The sequence below is a fragment of the Physeter macrocephalus genome, chromosome 7, assembly GCF_002837175.3.
Source record: "Physeter macrocephalus isolate SW-GA chromosome 7, ASM283717v5, whole genome shotgun sequence".
In the NCBI taxonomy this organism is placed as follows: Eukaryota; Metazoa; Chordata; class Mammalia; order Artiodactyla; family Physeteridae; genus Physeter; species Physeter macrocephalus.
The window spans coordinates 9,902,378-9,914,599 of NC_041220.1; the positions used below are offsets into that span (position 1 = coordinate 9,902,378).

A 12,222-nucleotide genomic window follows, 5' to 3' on the forward strand; every position below is an offset into this window, starting at 1 on the left:
ATTGTTTTCCTTTTCGTTTTTCTGGATTTCATATTTTCCTTCAAATGTCATATATAATTTAAGAAGGGAGGAGGGGAAGAGACAAGAAAAACCCTCCCAAAAGAATATGTTTTAAGAGAAGAATCTCATTCACAATGATTGTCAATGTATAATGTTTTCAACCTTTAGCGTATTAGAATCACCTGGGATGCTTGGTGAAAATAAGGATTCCTGGGCTTCATCCCTGGGGTGGATGTTGGACCCCAGGAGATACTCACCCATAAAGTCTGAGGAACCTTGAATAATGCAGCTTTGGGGACAAACTAGAACTTGAAAGATGTACAGATTAACAGCAGAGGAAGAGGACTTTCTAGGCTAAAGGAGAAGAATGAGTAGCCTGAAACCATGCAGCTGCATGTGCCGGGAACAGGGAGAGTAACGCACCGCAGGCTCTCAGTCAACCTGACTTGACCCACCTGATGGAACTGCAGGCTCCTTTAGAGAACAGTTGGAAACTGGGCAGGTCTGGAAAGGTAAGGTGGGTAGTATGTAAAGTTCACTCAAGTTTCCCACCCACATTGCTGACATCAATCAACAATTCACTGGTTTCTTCAATTTATATCCACACGTTTTTCTAACTTTTCTTTAACGTTTCCACTAGCAATTTTCCCTCTTCCAACCCTATTAAATCTTTTCTACCCTCCAGGAACTCATTCTCTCCTCTTTACTTAAGCTTCCAGTCAGCTGAAAACCTACTGCCAGCCAACAAAGAAACATGGAAAACAAAATTAAGTTTAAAAGTCCCCTGGCTGAGCACCTATCTGATACTATGACACAAGAGTGTAAGCTGTCACTATCTTTCCATATCACGTTAACTTTTTTTTTTTTTAAAAGGAATGGGACTTTCCAATGAGTGATCTGATCTCTTACTTGTGTCAAGAAATTTAAGCGGAAAAGTGTTCCTACCTTTAACCATTTAAAAGAAAAATTTTTATATTAAAAATGAATAATTTGAGCTTTTGTCTACAATATAAAGTAAAATAACTTTACAGCTAAAAGAGACTTCAAAGTACAAACTTTTCATTTTACTGATCACAACTGTTTCACAGCTTATTTGCCCTAAAACACCCCCCCCCAAATTATACTTTAGCTGAAAATTCCCCTCTATATTTTATGCCCCTTAAAATAGGTAACAGTAAACCTTTTTTGTGAAAACCATTGATTTTCCATTGGCAGTAAAATTTTCAATTATTAACAGAGAAATACTATTTGATATTAAATCAGTTTAATACATATGGAATAATGTTATCATGTCCTCATCCTAAGCTTATTGGAGTAGCTAATTCAGGTATCAAACAAAAATCTCCAAGTAGATGATGGTCAATGATAAACTAAATGGAACCCCAAAAGCAAAAAAGCAGTTCCTTTAAAATTAAAAATTTACTCTACCTAGAGGTTTTCTATTCTGCTACAAAACTATTATGAATAAAGGATACCACTGAAAATGAGGCACATAATGTACTTGCACTGATATTACCTCAGCAGAAAAGGAATTTAGAGCTTGTAATGGTGAGAAGCATAAGCCATTTTCAGGTGATTTGGAGTAATTTTCAGAAAACTCACATTCCAATAAATCAAATGCTATGCCTGATGAACATAGTTGCAGACTCGAAGGGCTCTCACAACTAGAATGCCTTTTTGGTAGGTTAATGTCAAAAGTTCCATTTTAATAAATGGCAACTTTAATTCTGCAAAAAAGTAATCATGATACACTTTCTTCTTTTCATGTCTTTGAGTTAAATACTTTGATTGTGATAGCGGGGGCAGAGAATGTTGTTTTAAAGCCAAATAAAACTACATTCTACAACCTACATTTGATAGATTCATACACTTTTCTAGCCTTGTTTCCCCTGTACATAAATGAGGTAACATCAGCCTCATAGTATTATTACAAGGATTAAGAGAGACTGTGTATATGTAGAAGGAAAGAAATACTGGTGGCAGAATTCCACAGGAGTGAAGTGTCTTTTGATTAGAGGATAAACCACAGTGAATGGTAAGGGACAACTAGAAAACAGAACAGTATATGAAATTACTCTGCGTAATAAAGGAAAAAGAATCTTAAGATTTCACAAGCAGCTGAGAGGGAAGGAGAGAAGGGGCCTTGAGAAAAATGCTGGAGAGAGAAGGGAGAGGACAGCACAGCAAGATGGAGCAAGACTGTGACCCAAAGAAAAGAACTGGCGATAAGAAGTTCCCTGTGGCCAGCTGGGCTCTTAATAAAACAAGGCTAACAGACATTCTACTGTAAGGTTCCCCCCTTGTACTCTAATGTATATCTGCTGCAATTAGCGACCCCTTCCCCCAACAAAAAGGAACAAGTCTGTTAGAGGAAAGGATCTCGTGTAAAGCTGTCTTGGGTAAAGTCTTTTTTAAAAAATATTTAATTTTACTTATTTTTGGCTGCGTTGGATCTTCGTTGCTTGTGGTGAGCGGGGGGCTACCTCTCACCACGGTGCGTGGGCTTCTCATTAAAGTGGCTACTCGTTGCGGAGCACGGCTCTAGGCGCGCGGGCTTCAGTGGTTGTGGCATGCAGGCTCAGTAGTTGTGGCTCGCGGGCTCTAGAGCGCAGGCTCAGTGGTTGCAGCACACGGGCTTAGCTGCTCCGCGGCATGTGGGATCTTCCCGGACCGGGGCACGAACCCGTGCACAGCAAGATGGAGCAAGACTGTGACCCAAAGAAAAGAACTGGCGATAAGAAGTTCCCTGTGGCCAGCTGGGCTCTTAATAAAACAAGGCTAACAGACATTCTACTGTAAGGTTCCCCCCTTGTACTCTAATGTATATCTGCTGCAATTAGCGACCCCTTCCCCCAACAAAAAGGAACAAGTCTGTTAGAGGAAAGGATCTCGTGTAAAGCTGTCTTGGGTAAAGTCTTTTTTAAAAAATATTTAATTTTACTTATTTTTGGCTGCGTTGGATCTTCGTTGCTTGTGGTGAGCGGGGGGCTACCTCTCACCACGGTGCGTGGGCTTCTCATTAAAGTGGCTACTCGTTGCGGAGCACGGCTCTAGGCGCGCGGGCTTCAGTGGTTGTGGCATGCAGGCTCAGTAGTTGTGGCTCGCGGGCTCTAGAGCGCAGGCTCAGTGGTTGCAGCACACGGGCTTAGCTGCTCCGCGGCATGTGGGATCTTCCCGGACCGGGGCTCGAACCCGTGTCCTCTGCATCGGCAGGCGGATTCCCATCCACTGCGCCACCAGGGAAGCCCCAAGCCCCCTTGGGTAAAGTCTTATTAAAAGTCGGCTAAATACAACCGCCTCCTACCGAGTGGTGTTTTGAGGAAATCAAGGAATGTGGGCTGTGTTCCAGATCTGAACTTACGCAAGGTGATGAAAAGGGAACAGTTCTAAGTGATAAGACACAAGCAAGCTCGAGAATTCAGAAACAGAAAGGATCCAAGTGGTGTCTGGAAGAAAATTAAACCCCAGAGATACTGGGGGAGGGAGGTAAGAGGCAGAGTTCATTTCATTTAAATATCATGGGACCAGTGACCCCAGTAGGGGAAAATCAGGCTGCCAACTTCTGCCAGTGTCTTTTGATCGGCAGTCAGTAAATGTCAGCTCTCTTCCCTTCTGAGGAATGAACAACGTTTCATACCTCGGATACAACTGTTTTCACGCTCGTTACAACTATCAGAGAAAAGAGGCAAACTTAAAAAAAAGGATACAAAACTAGCATGAAGTTGCACTTTATCCAAAATAGTCAACCAAGACTGAGTGGTTGATTTGCGGGGGGTGGGGGGGGGGAGGGCGGAGATCTACCTTCAGGAAAAGCAGACCTTTGTCAAAAACCACTAGAACTTCACAGTGTATCTAGGAGATCAAAGATTCTCCAACACGTCAGACAGGGGAAAGCTACGATTTTGAGCAAGGCAATTGAGCAGTCTGGACAAGGAAGTCAGATAATTAGAAGCCTTAAAATCAACATCTTCTTCTCTGCAGTTAAGAATGCTCAGGTCAGTTCCCTTTTGAAACATTGTAGCAACAACGTGGCCTTTGCAAATAAATGAGGAATTACTACGCTACTTTACGTTAACGAAAAAGGTTAGACATTTATATTCAGAAATTAGAGAAACTTAACTGAAGGCGTCTCCATTTTTTCAAATTATACAGAAAAGAAAGGGTAATAAAGGAAAGACGAAAAGCGTTTCCTCGGTAAACAGGTGCTACAGGAGGAAGGCGGAGCTCCCTTCTCCAGGGAAGGCTCCGAGGGCCCAGCGGGGAAGCGAGTCCGGGAACGCGGAGAAGGCACGGTTCATGGCAGGGTAATTAGCGCACAGGTGCCCGCATTCCCTCCATTTAAAATGCCAAGATAGAAACGTACTGTATCTCCGTTTCAAACAAACCAAGGGAGCCTCTGTCAGACTGCAATTCTCTTACTACTACCTAGAAGCAGAGGCAGTGAAGGAGCGACAGGAAATTCACGAGGAAGCTTCCCACAGACTCGGGCACAGGCAGCTCTGCACAGAGCAGCTTCTACGGAGAGTGTTACTCACACCCTCGAGCAACCCACCGGGGAGGAGAGACCCGATATCCAGTTTGACCGCCCTCCGCTGAGCCCCACCTGTCCAGGGCTCGCTCGGATGGGTGTTGCAGACTGTAAGCCCCACGTCCTCTCCTCTCCTCCCAGTCCCCACGGGGAGCCAGCCTCCCTGCCTTCGGCCAGGACCCGCGTCCGCTCGCTCCTACCTTGGCTCGCGGTCCTTGCTCCGGCTCGTCGTGCCGCGGCGGGCGGGCTGGGTATCCCCGGGAGTCGGCGCTGGGAGGCGCGGACGCCGGGGCCGCTATTTGTAAACACGCTCCACGTGCGCTCGCCCTGCCCCATTCGCATCCCGCTCGGGACACCTGAGGATGCGCAGCTTTCTCGCGAGCCCTCCGAAGGTGCGATTTTTATTGCACCTGAGAGCGGAGGAAGCCTTGCCCACGGAACCCGGACACTGGGAAAAGGGCTGAAACAAGGTGAGCTTGTACCGCCCCCTGCTGGCCGGCGAAGCAGTCTGCAGGTTGGAGCAGCCAGGCCCTTAGCAGAACCCACGCGGCGCCCAGAGACTCCGCGGCGGCTGGGCCCGCCCCCTCCCGCCCGCTCGCCGCAGACCCCGCCCCCGGGCCGCGCGCTCGCCCGCGGAGGCCCCGCCCCCTCGCCGACACAACGTTCCTGCGGGGGCGCGCGCGTGCCCCCTAATCCCCCGCCTTCCGGCTCCGGCGGCGACGCTCGCTGCCTGCTGCTGCCGCCGCCGCCGCCGCTGGTGTCAGCCTCCCTCGGGAGACTCCATTTGCTCTCAGGTTGGTTTGGCCGCCGCGAAGGCAGGCGGAGAGCGATGCCCCCGGCCCGCGGACTGGCGTCCCCTGAGCCAAGCGCCCGCCCGCTCGCTGGCTGGCTGCGGCGGTGACATCCTGGTCGCTGGCGTCCACGGAGGAATCCGGGCTCCCACGGAGCAAAGACGTCCGGCGTTCCGGAGCTCTCCGTGCGGGGAGAGGCCCTCGCTAACGCGGCTCCTCTCTGACCTCTTAATTTCAGGAGGTAGGCAATGCCGGTCCCGCTCCCTGACACTCTAGATAATGCCTGAAAGCAGTCTGTGTCGTATTTAGCTATCACATTCCTAGGAGGCGTTAATTTTCTCAACACAGTCGCAGGATAGATGTGGGTAATGCCACAGACCCTGATATTGAAAGAAAAATGTTTTTGGTATCTTCCTTTAGGTTTCGGAGGCTCCGAGTGCCTATACAGCCCCCGACAGGAACTACTTCTGTTGGCCCATCGAGGATCATCTTTCACCAGGATTATCGTAACATCTTCACTGAGCCTTCCCCCACCCCGTACCCTCTACCATGAGTCCTGATATCTGCCAATGAAGTTTTTTGATGCTTTCTTTAATCATGTGACACCAGTTCCTGTCCACCTTTTTCCTTTACAGTTGCCAAACACATGAGGTGGAGGTGTGTGTCATGTTAAAGTACACAGTTTCCTGCCCGTCCACTTCCACCTGATTTGCACCGCTCCCTTCTGTTCAGCTTGCCTTATCCTGCTTGCTTACGATTTCCATAACCACTCACTTGCACAACGTGTAGCAGCCCTTGCCTGGGGAGGTAGCATTCCATACAGCGCAGTGCCTGACAAGGACAGCAGTCAGGGGGCGAGTTTTCCCGTTGTATTTTCCTATCAGGTTTGCAAGCCCTGTCTTCAACTCTGTTCCCTAGCACATTGCCCCCAAACACTCCCGCCAGAGTCTTAGTTCCTTTAACCTAGAGCTTCGCCCGTAAGGATGACAAGAATCAAGTATGTGATATGACTGTTTTAGAGACCTTGCTGGTACAATATTGGTTGTTGTCGCCACTGAGATCGCAGTTCACGGAAAGGTCTTAAACTGAGGGAGGAGGAAGCAAGATAGAGGATAGGATTAAGTGGAGCCAGTCCTTGTTGTTTGAAGTTTGTAAGTTTCAAAACAGCAAAGTGAACAGAGTCATGTAGGCCTTGTCTGGATATTGGCCAGCACACTGTCCATCTAGGTCCTAGGGAGGCAGGAAAGGGACCTTAAAATCCCATTTTCTAGTCTCACTGTGTCCAAATCTAAGTTGTTAAATATCTTGTTCTCGTAATCGTCTAAAGTATTAGATACGATGTTGGGGAAACGAAAGCGTGTGGTGTTGACCATTAAGGACAAGCTTGACATTATTAAGAAACTCGAGGAAGGCATCTCTTTCAAAAAACTTTCTCTGGTGTATGGAATTGGTGAATCCACGGTGCGTGATATTAAAAAAAACAAAGAACGGATAATAAACTATGCAAACAGTTCAGACCCTACAAGTGGGGCGTCCAAACGTAAATCTATGAAGTCATCAACATATGAGGAGCTTGACAGAGTTATGATAGAGTGGTTTAACCAACAGAAAACAAATGGGATCCCAGTGTCTGGAGCGATTTGCGCAAAACAAGCCAAGTTCTTTTTTGACGCCCTGGGGATGGAAGGTGATTTCAATGCGTCATCTGGCTGGCTGACTCGATTTAAGCAGCGCCATGGTATTCCAAAGGCTGCTGGTAAAGGAACAAAACTGAAAGGAGATGAAACTGCTGCCAGTGAGTTTTGTGGTAACTTTCAGGAATTCGTTGAGAGAGAGAATCTACAACCAGAACAAATTTATGGTGCTGATCAAACTGGATTGTTCTGGAAGTGTCTACCGTCAAGGACATTCGCTCTTGAAACTGAGCGGAGTGCTTCTGGTTATAGGTCAAGCAGAGAGAGAATCATTATTATGTGTTGTGCAAATGCCACAGGTTTACACAAACTTAATCTTTGTGTCGTGGGGAAAGCAAAAAAACCCCGTGCGTTCAAAGGCGCTGACCTTTCAAACCTTCCTGTCACTTACTTCAGTCAAAAAAGCGCATGGATAGAACATTCTGTTTTCAGACAGTGGTTTGAAAAGTACTTTGTGCCACAGGTACAGAAGCATTTGAAATCCAAGGGGCTTCTAGAAAAAGCAGTGCTCCTTTTGGATTTTCCCCCAGCACATCCAAATGAAGAACTGTTGAGTTCTGATGATGGCAGAATAATTGTGAAATATCTACCACCAAATGTCACAAGTCTCATTCAACCTATGAGCCAAGGAGTTCTAGCCACAGTGAAAAGATACTACCGAGCAGGACTTCTCCAGAAGTACATGGATGAAGGAATTGACCCCAAAATGTTCTGGAAGAACTTGACAGTGTTAGATGCAATTTATGAAGTGTCAAGAGCTTGGAACATGGTAAAATCAAGTACCATAACCAAAGCATGGAAAAAACTTTTCCCTGGCAATGAAGAGAATTCAGGCATGAATATTGATGAAGGAGCCATTTTAGCAGCTAATTTAGCAACAGTTTTACAGAATACAGAAGACTGTGAACATGTTGACCTTGAGAATATTGATCAGTGGTTTGACTCTGGGAGTAATGACGCATGCTGTCGGGTGCTAAGTGACAGTGAAGGTGCCGAGGACCAGGCCAAGCCTGCTGAGCACAGGCCTTCCAGTAAGACTAGAAAAGCAGAACTGAACCCAGAGAAGCATATTAGCCACAAAGCTGCACTTGAATGGACCGAAAATTTACTGGATTATCTAGAACAACAAGACGACATGCTTCTGTCTGATAAACTGGTGTTGCGGAGGCTTCGAACAATAATAAGAAGAAAACAGAAGATCCAGATTAACAAAAGTCATTAATAATCCTCTCAAGGGTTTCAGTGTGTTTGCATCTTTGTGACTTTATCTGCAGTGGAACTTAATTATCTTTTGTTTGAAGTGCTGTGGATTTCAAGGCCAAATACATTTTATTAATGAATTTAGGATTAGATGCTGTTTTGGATTACTTCAATTACTGTGCTTGAATGTCGATTCTAGGGAGTGAGCATTGACATGTATCTTGTCTGTGTCTAATCTGTATTATACTAATTTAGATCATAAGGTACCTGAGGCCAGGGATCCTGTGTCTGTTTTGTGCCTGAATTTCATTGTCTAATAGAGTACCGTGCCACACTCTAGGCAATAATAAATCTTTCTTAAATTGAATTTTTATGACTTTCTCTGAACTTCAGTTTCCAAACTGAAATACGTGGAGGGTAAGTTTCCCTTTCTGCCGTTTTTCCACCTGCCGAAAATTTTAGAACTCGGCAAAGATTATACTTGAAGTACATGTATTTCACTGTGAAAGCAGAGAACTGAAGGAAAATAGTCTGAAGCCTGAAATACGGCATTCTGTACCAATAGTATTTGGACAATCAGCAGTTCAGATTGGCTGTCTCTGTATAATGAAGTAAGAAGAAATGAGATTAAAACGTCCCCCGGCAAAGGACTTGGACTTCACTTTTCTTTCATCTGGCAGTAGGGAGAGTTCCTTCCGAGTTGTGGAAAGAATGCCATCATTGTTCCAGAAAAATAGATTTCATTTTCCAAATCATTGCTATTAGAAGAGAATAAGGATTAAACTGTGTTCTCTGTCATTTTGATCCTTTATTAGTAGAGATATGTAAGTCTTTTTTTCTCTTTAATAAGCTCTTTGATGTAACACTTCAAAGCTTTAAAGTACGTCATTTGCTTTCATAATAGCGTATTTTTCTGTGAGAACTAATACTGAGAATTTACGCATACACTGCATTTGTGGAGCCGTCATGCACTGACATTAAACTGGACATGAGAAAGGCTCTATAGAACAGCATAGGCTGCTGTGTGACCATGGGCAGGTTACTTAACCCCTCTGTAAAATAGGAATAACACGTGCCTCTGAGAGTATCTTGAGGAGTACATGAGTTAGTATATGGATTTTAAGTAACACAGGCTTAGAAGAGGACCTGGCTCAGAAGAAGTCCTCGAAGTGTCCGCTGCTGTTACCGGGTTGCGGCCGCGATGTTTCAGGAGTGTGCTCGACGGACCCGGCGTGTGAATGGACCCTGATGCTGCCGCACCGGGAAGACCCTTTAGAGGGAGGCGAGATGAAAGAGACGCAAGTGACTAGGGTCAGCTGGAGTATAATAATAACTTACTTCAAAGAACACTGGAAGGTTAGTCCACTTCAGAAATCATTTCCCGACCGTCTACCGCTAGGCGCAGTGAGACATGCCGGCACGTCTAAGACATCTTAGTTTGAACTGTAAAAGGAAATGGGAATGGAATTGTAGTTTCTTTGCTCCAGGCCTGCTAATAAAATACATAGATGTTGGCTTTGTTCATAGAATCTGTTACTGATATTGGCCTAGTTTACTGAAGTAATAAAATACCTTTAAAGCAGATAAGATAGCAGTTAGGAGGACACTTGAAATATCAAACTAGAGTAACACGGGATCAGTAGAAAATTAGAGCAAAAGAAATATCACAGGAGACTGGTTACAGTAATTAGGTCCAGCCATAGACTGGGAGCTTCGTTGTGATTGACTTGAGATTTCAGAAGCTCTGACAGTCCTTCATGAGGACCGTTAGAGCTCAGAATTCTGCCTTTTGACAAAGCAGAGGCTCTGAGTTCGAGAAAGGCCTTTTCGGAAAACCTCTAAGAATATTTTCTTTGGGAGGATTCACACCTTACTATTAACACACCTCTCTCAGTTTACACAATTTCACTTACTAGAAAGGCCTGAGGAAATGAAACTCTGTGCGGATAAGTCCTGAAACTATCTGGCTTCTTGGAGGCAAAGGGATTCTGAAGCCTGGAAATGGTAATGACATATTTGAATACTGCTTTGCGTTTTTCACAGAGCTTTTTGCTAACAAAAACTTCTCAAACTTCTTTCAGTCATGACATTGAAATGGTTTAATCCTGTTTTATCATAAAGACCGACATAAACTGTGCATTCTAATTCCATAATTAATTGTAATACAAAAATCTTTTTCCTTTTCCAGGTATTGCTGTATTAATTATGTCCTCTAGGAAGATGCATTGTGTTATCTTGGCTAACCCCATGCCCCTTACATGTATCCTGGTTTGAGAAGCACAGAAAATAATGTGCTCTCGTTTGACTTCGTGCACCTTAAAGAAAGTATCCACAAACTTATTTTTAAATAAATTTATAAATGGAAATTAATGAATTTTCCATTTATAAAAGTGCCTATTTTTTAGAGGATTTGAAAGACAAACAGAACTCAGACCAGATGGGAAGTGTTTGGCAACTGAGAGTATACTTTAAAAAGACTTGTGTAGTGGGACTATTTACTATTGCATAATTTAATTCCAGAGAGTAATATAGGGGTTGACTGGAGAACCTTGAGTGCTTAGGAAGGACAACAAGAGTTGGCAGGGCCCGGATCAGTAGGCACAGTCAATTCAAGTGGAATTGTAGGGTTATAATGGTGCTCTTGTTCTGGGACTCTCTCTGTTTTCCGTCGAGCTTCAGACTGAGCTCTGTGGTCACTTCTTCATGAGTTTTCTGGATTTAAGGAAGCTCATGGTGGACTCAACGGCACAGTTAACATGAAGCAGGAGGCAGCCAGTTAGGTCATGATCTCAGAGACACTCTGCCTCCAGGGATGTGGCCAGAGCCACACAACGTATTACACATCAAAGCCAGGACCTGCACTACAGATACAGCCCTCCTTCAGGAGGGCTGTGTCCACTTACTGGTATTTTCACAAAGTTCACCTTTTCTTATTTAAACATAGACTTTATATCTCCATCCTAAGCAAAATCACAGGTCTTGTGTGCCGACTGCGGTCTCTTTCTAGTCCAAGTGAAAGGAAACATAAAACTTTTTTTTTTTTTTTAATAACTTGACAATCCGTAACCCAAAATTACCTCGTATATCTCATTGGCACATTTTGTGAGACTCTGGCTAAGAAGAAGGAGTGGGGTTGTTGAAGGGTAATGGATTGGAGTACAAACACCAGCTATTAAGCAACCCTATGGCTGTTCACTGAGAACCCCTGGCCTCCAGGCTTAGGCTGGAGAATGAGCCCCAGTCCTGCTCTCATGGTGACTCTGGGCAGACCTCCGGGAGGCCTGGGCACCCTTGTTGAGGTCTAGGGCACTGCCTCGTCACTGGGAATGCTGGCTGGGGTCGCTGCCACAGGTAAGAGGGCAGCGCTGAGCCCCTCAGGCCCCTAAGACTACAGTGTGTGCAGTCAGTCATCACAGGGGCCCATCAGTAAACAGACAGACAAACAAGCGCAGGTGGGGCCTGCTCTAGCTGTAGTCTGGGGTAACGGGGCTCAAAGAGAAATGGGCTCTTCTAAGCAGCTGAAGGCATCCTTGTGAGATGGTGAGCTCTTATGCTAAAGGCAGAAATGCAAACTGCCGGTGCAAACACAGGGGAAACTGGAGGAGCAGACAGGCACCCAGCCAGGAAGCAGCGCCATCAGTGCGGTCCCCCATCTTAACAGATGAGTCCACGGGTCACTGGGCCTGGTTTGCCTGGCAGCATCCTGATTTACGCTGGTTGTTCAGAGTAAGTGTTACAGAACCCTTTTTACTCTCACGTGTCCCAGCTTAGAAGAGAAATTAGGCGGTTTCCCTACCAGTGACCCAGAGAAGGGAGCGGTCTGCCTAAGGTCACATAGTCGCTGGGGGCCAAGAAGGGAGTAGAAGCCGCTTCTCAGCTCCAGACAGTGGTGGCCTAGTGGCCAAGGGTAGGGGCTCCCTCCAGGCCGCGCCTCCCAGGGCCGGACTGCAGTCCGTAGCCCTCTCCACCCTGGAGTCCCGCCCAGGCCTGCCTGTTCGACCCCGGTGGG

The 12,222-nt window shown here is 45.7% G+C and overlaps 1 protein-coding gene across 3 annotated transcripts; it reads left to right on the forward strand.

Moving 5' to 3' along the window:
* Positions 1-5,228: 5,228 nt before the first annotated feature.
* On the forward strand, positions 5,229-11,406 carry TIGD2 (tigger transposable element derived 2). 3 transcript variants are annotated; one of them, XR_003680465.2, is made up of 3 exons: positions 5,329-5,560; positions 5,740-5,976; positions 10,402-11,406. XR_003680465.2 is itself a non-coding variant. In XM_028491596.2 (2 exons), the coding sequence occupies exon 2, from the start codon at positions 6,658-6,660 to the stop codon at positions 8,233-8,235; it is 1,578 nt and encodes a 525-aa protein (XP_028347397.1). In that variant the 5' UTR covers positions 5,229-5,322; positions 5,740-6,657; the 3' UTR covers positions 8,236-10,392. The 3 variants fall into 3 exon arrangements, 2 of the variants coding, with proteins under 2 accessions (XP_028347397.1, XP_007105152.1); XM_028491596.2 differs by lacking the exons at positions 5,329-5,560; positions 10,402-11,406 and adding an exon at positions 5,229-5,322 and having other exon boundaries at positions 5,740-10,392; XM_007105090.3 differs by lacking the exon at positions 10,402-11,406 and having other exon boundaries at positions 5,740-10,392.
* The last annotated feature ends 816 nt before the right edge of the window (positions 11,407-12,222 follow it).

Bases quoted from the DNA above. Each gene is read 5' to 3' on its own strand.
- TIGD2 (XM_028491596.2), top strand. From the start codon at position 6,658: ATGTTGGGGAAACGAAAGCGTGTGGTGTTGACCATTAAGGACAAGCTT.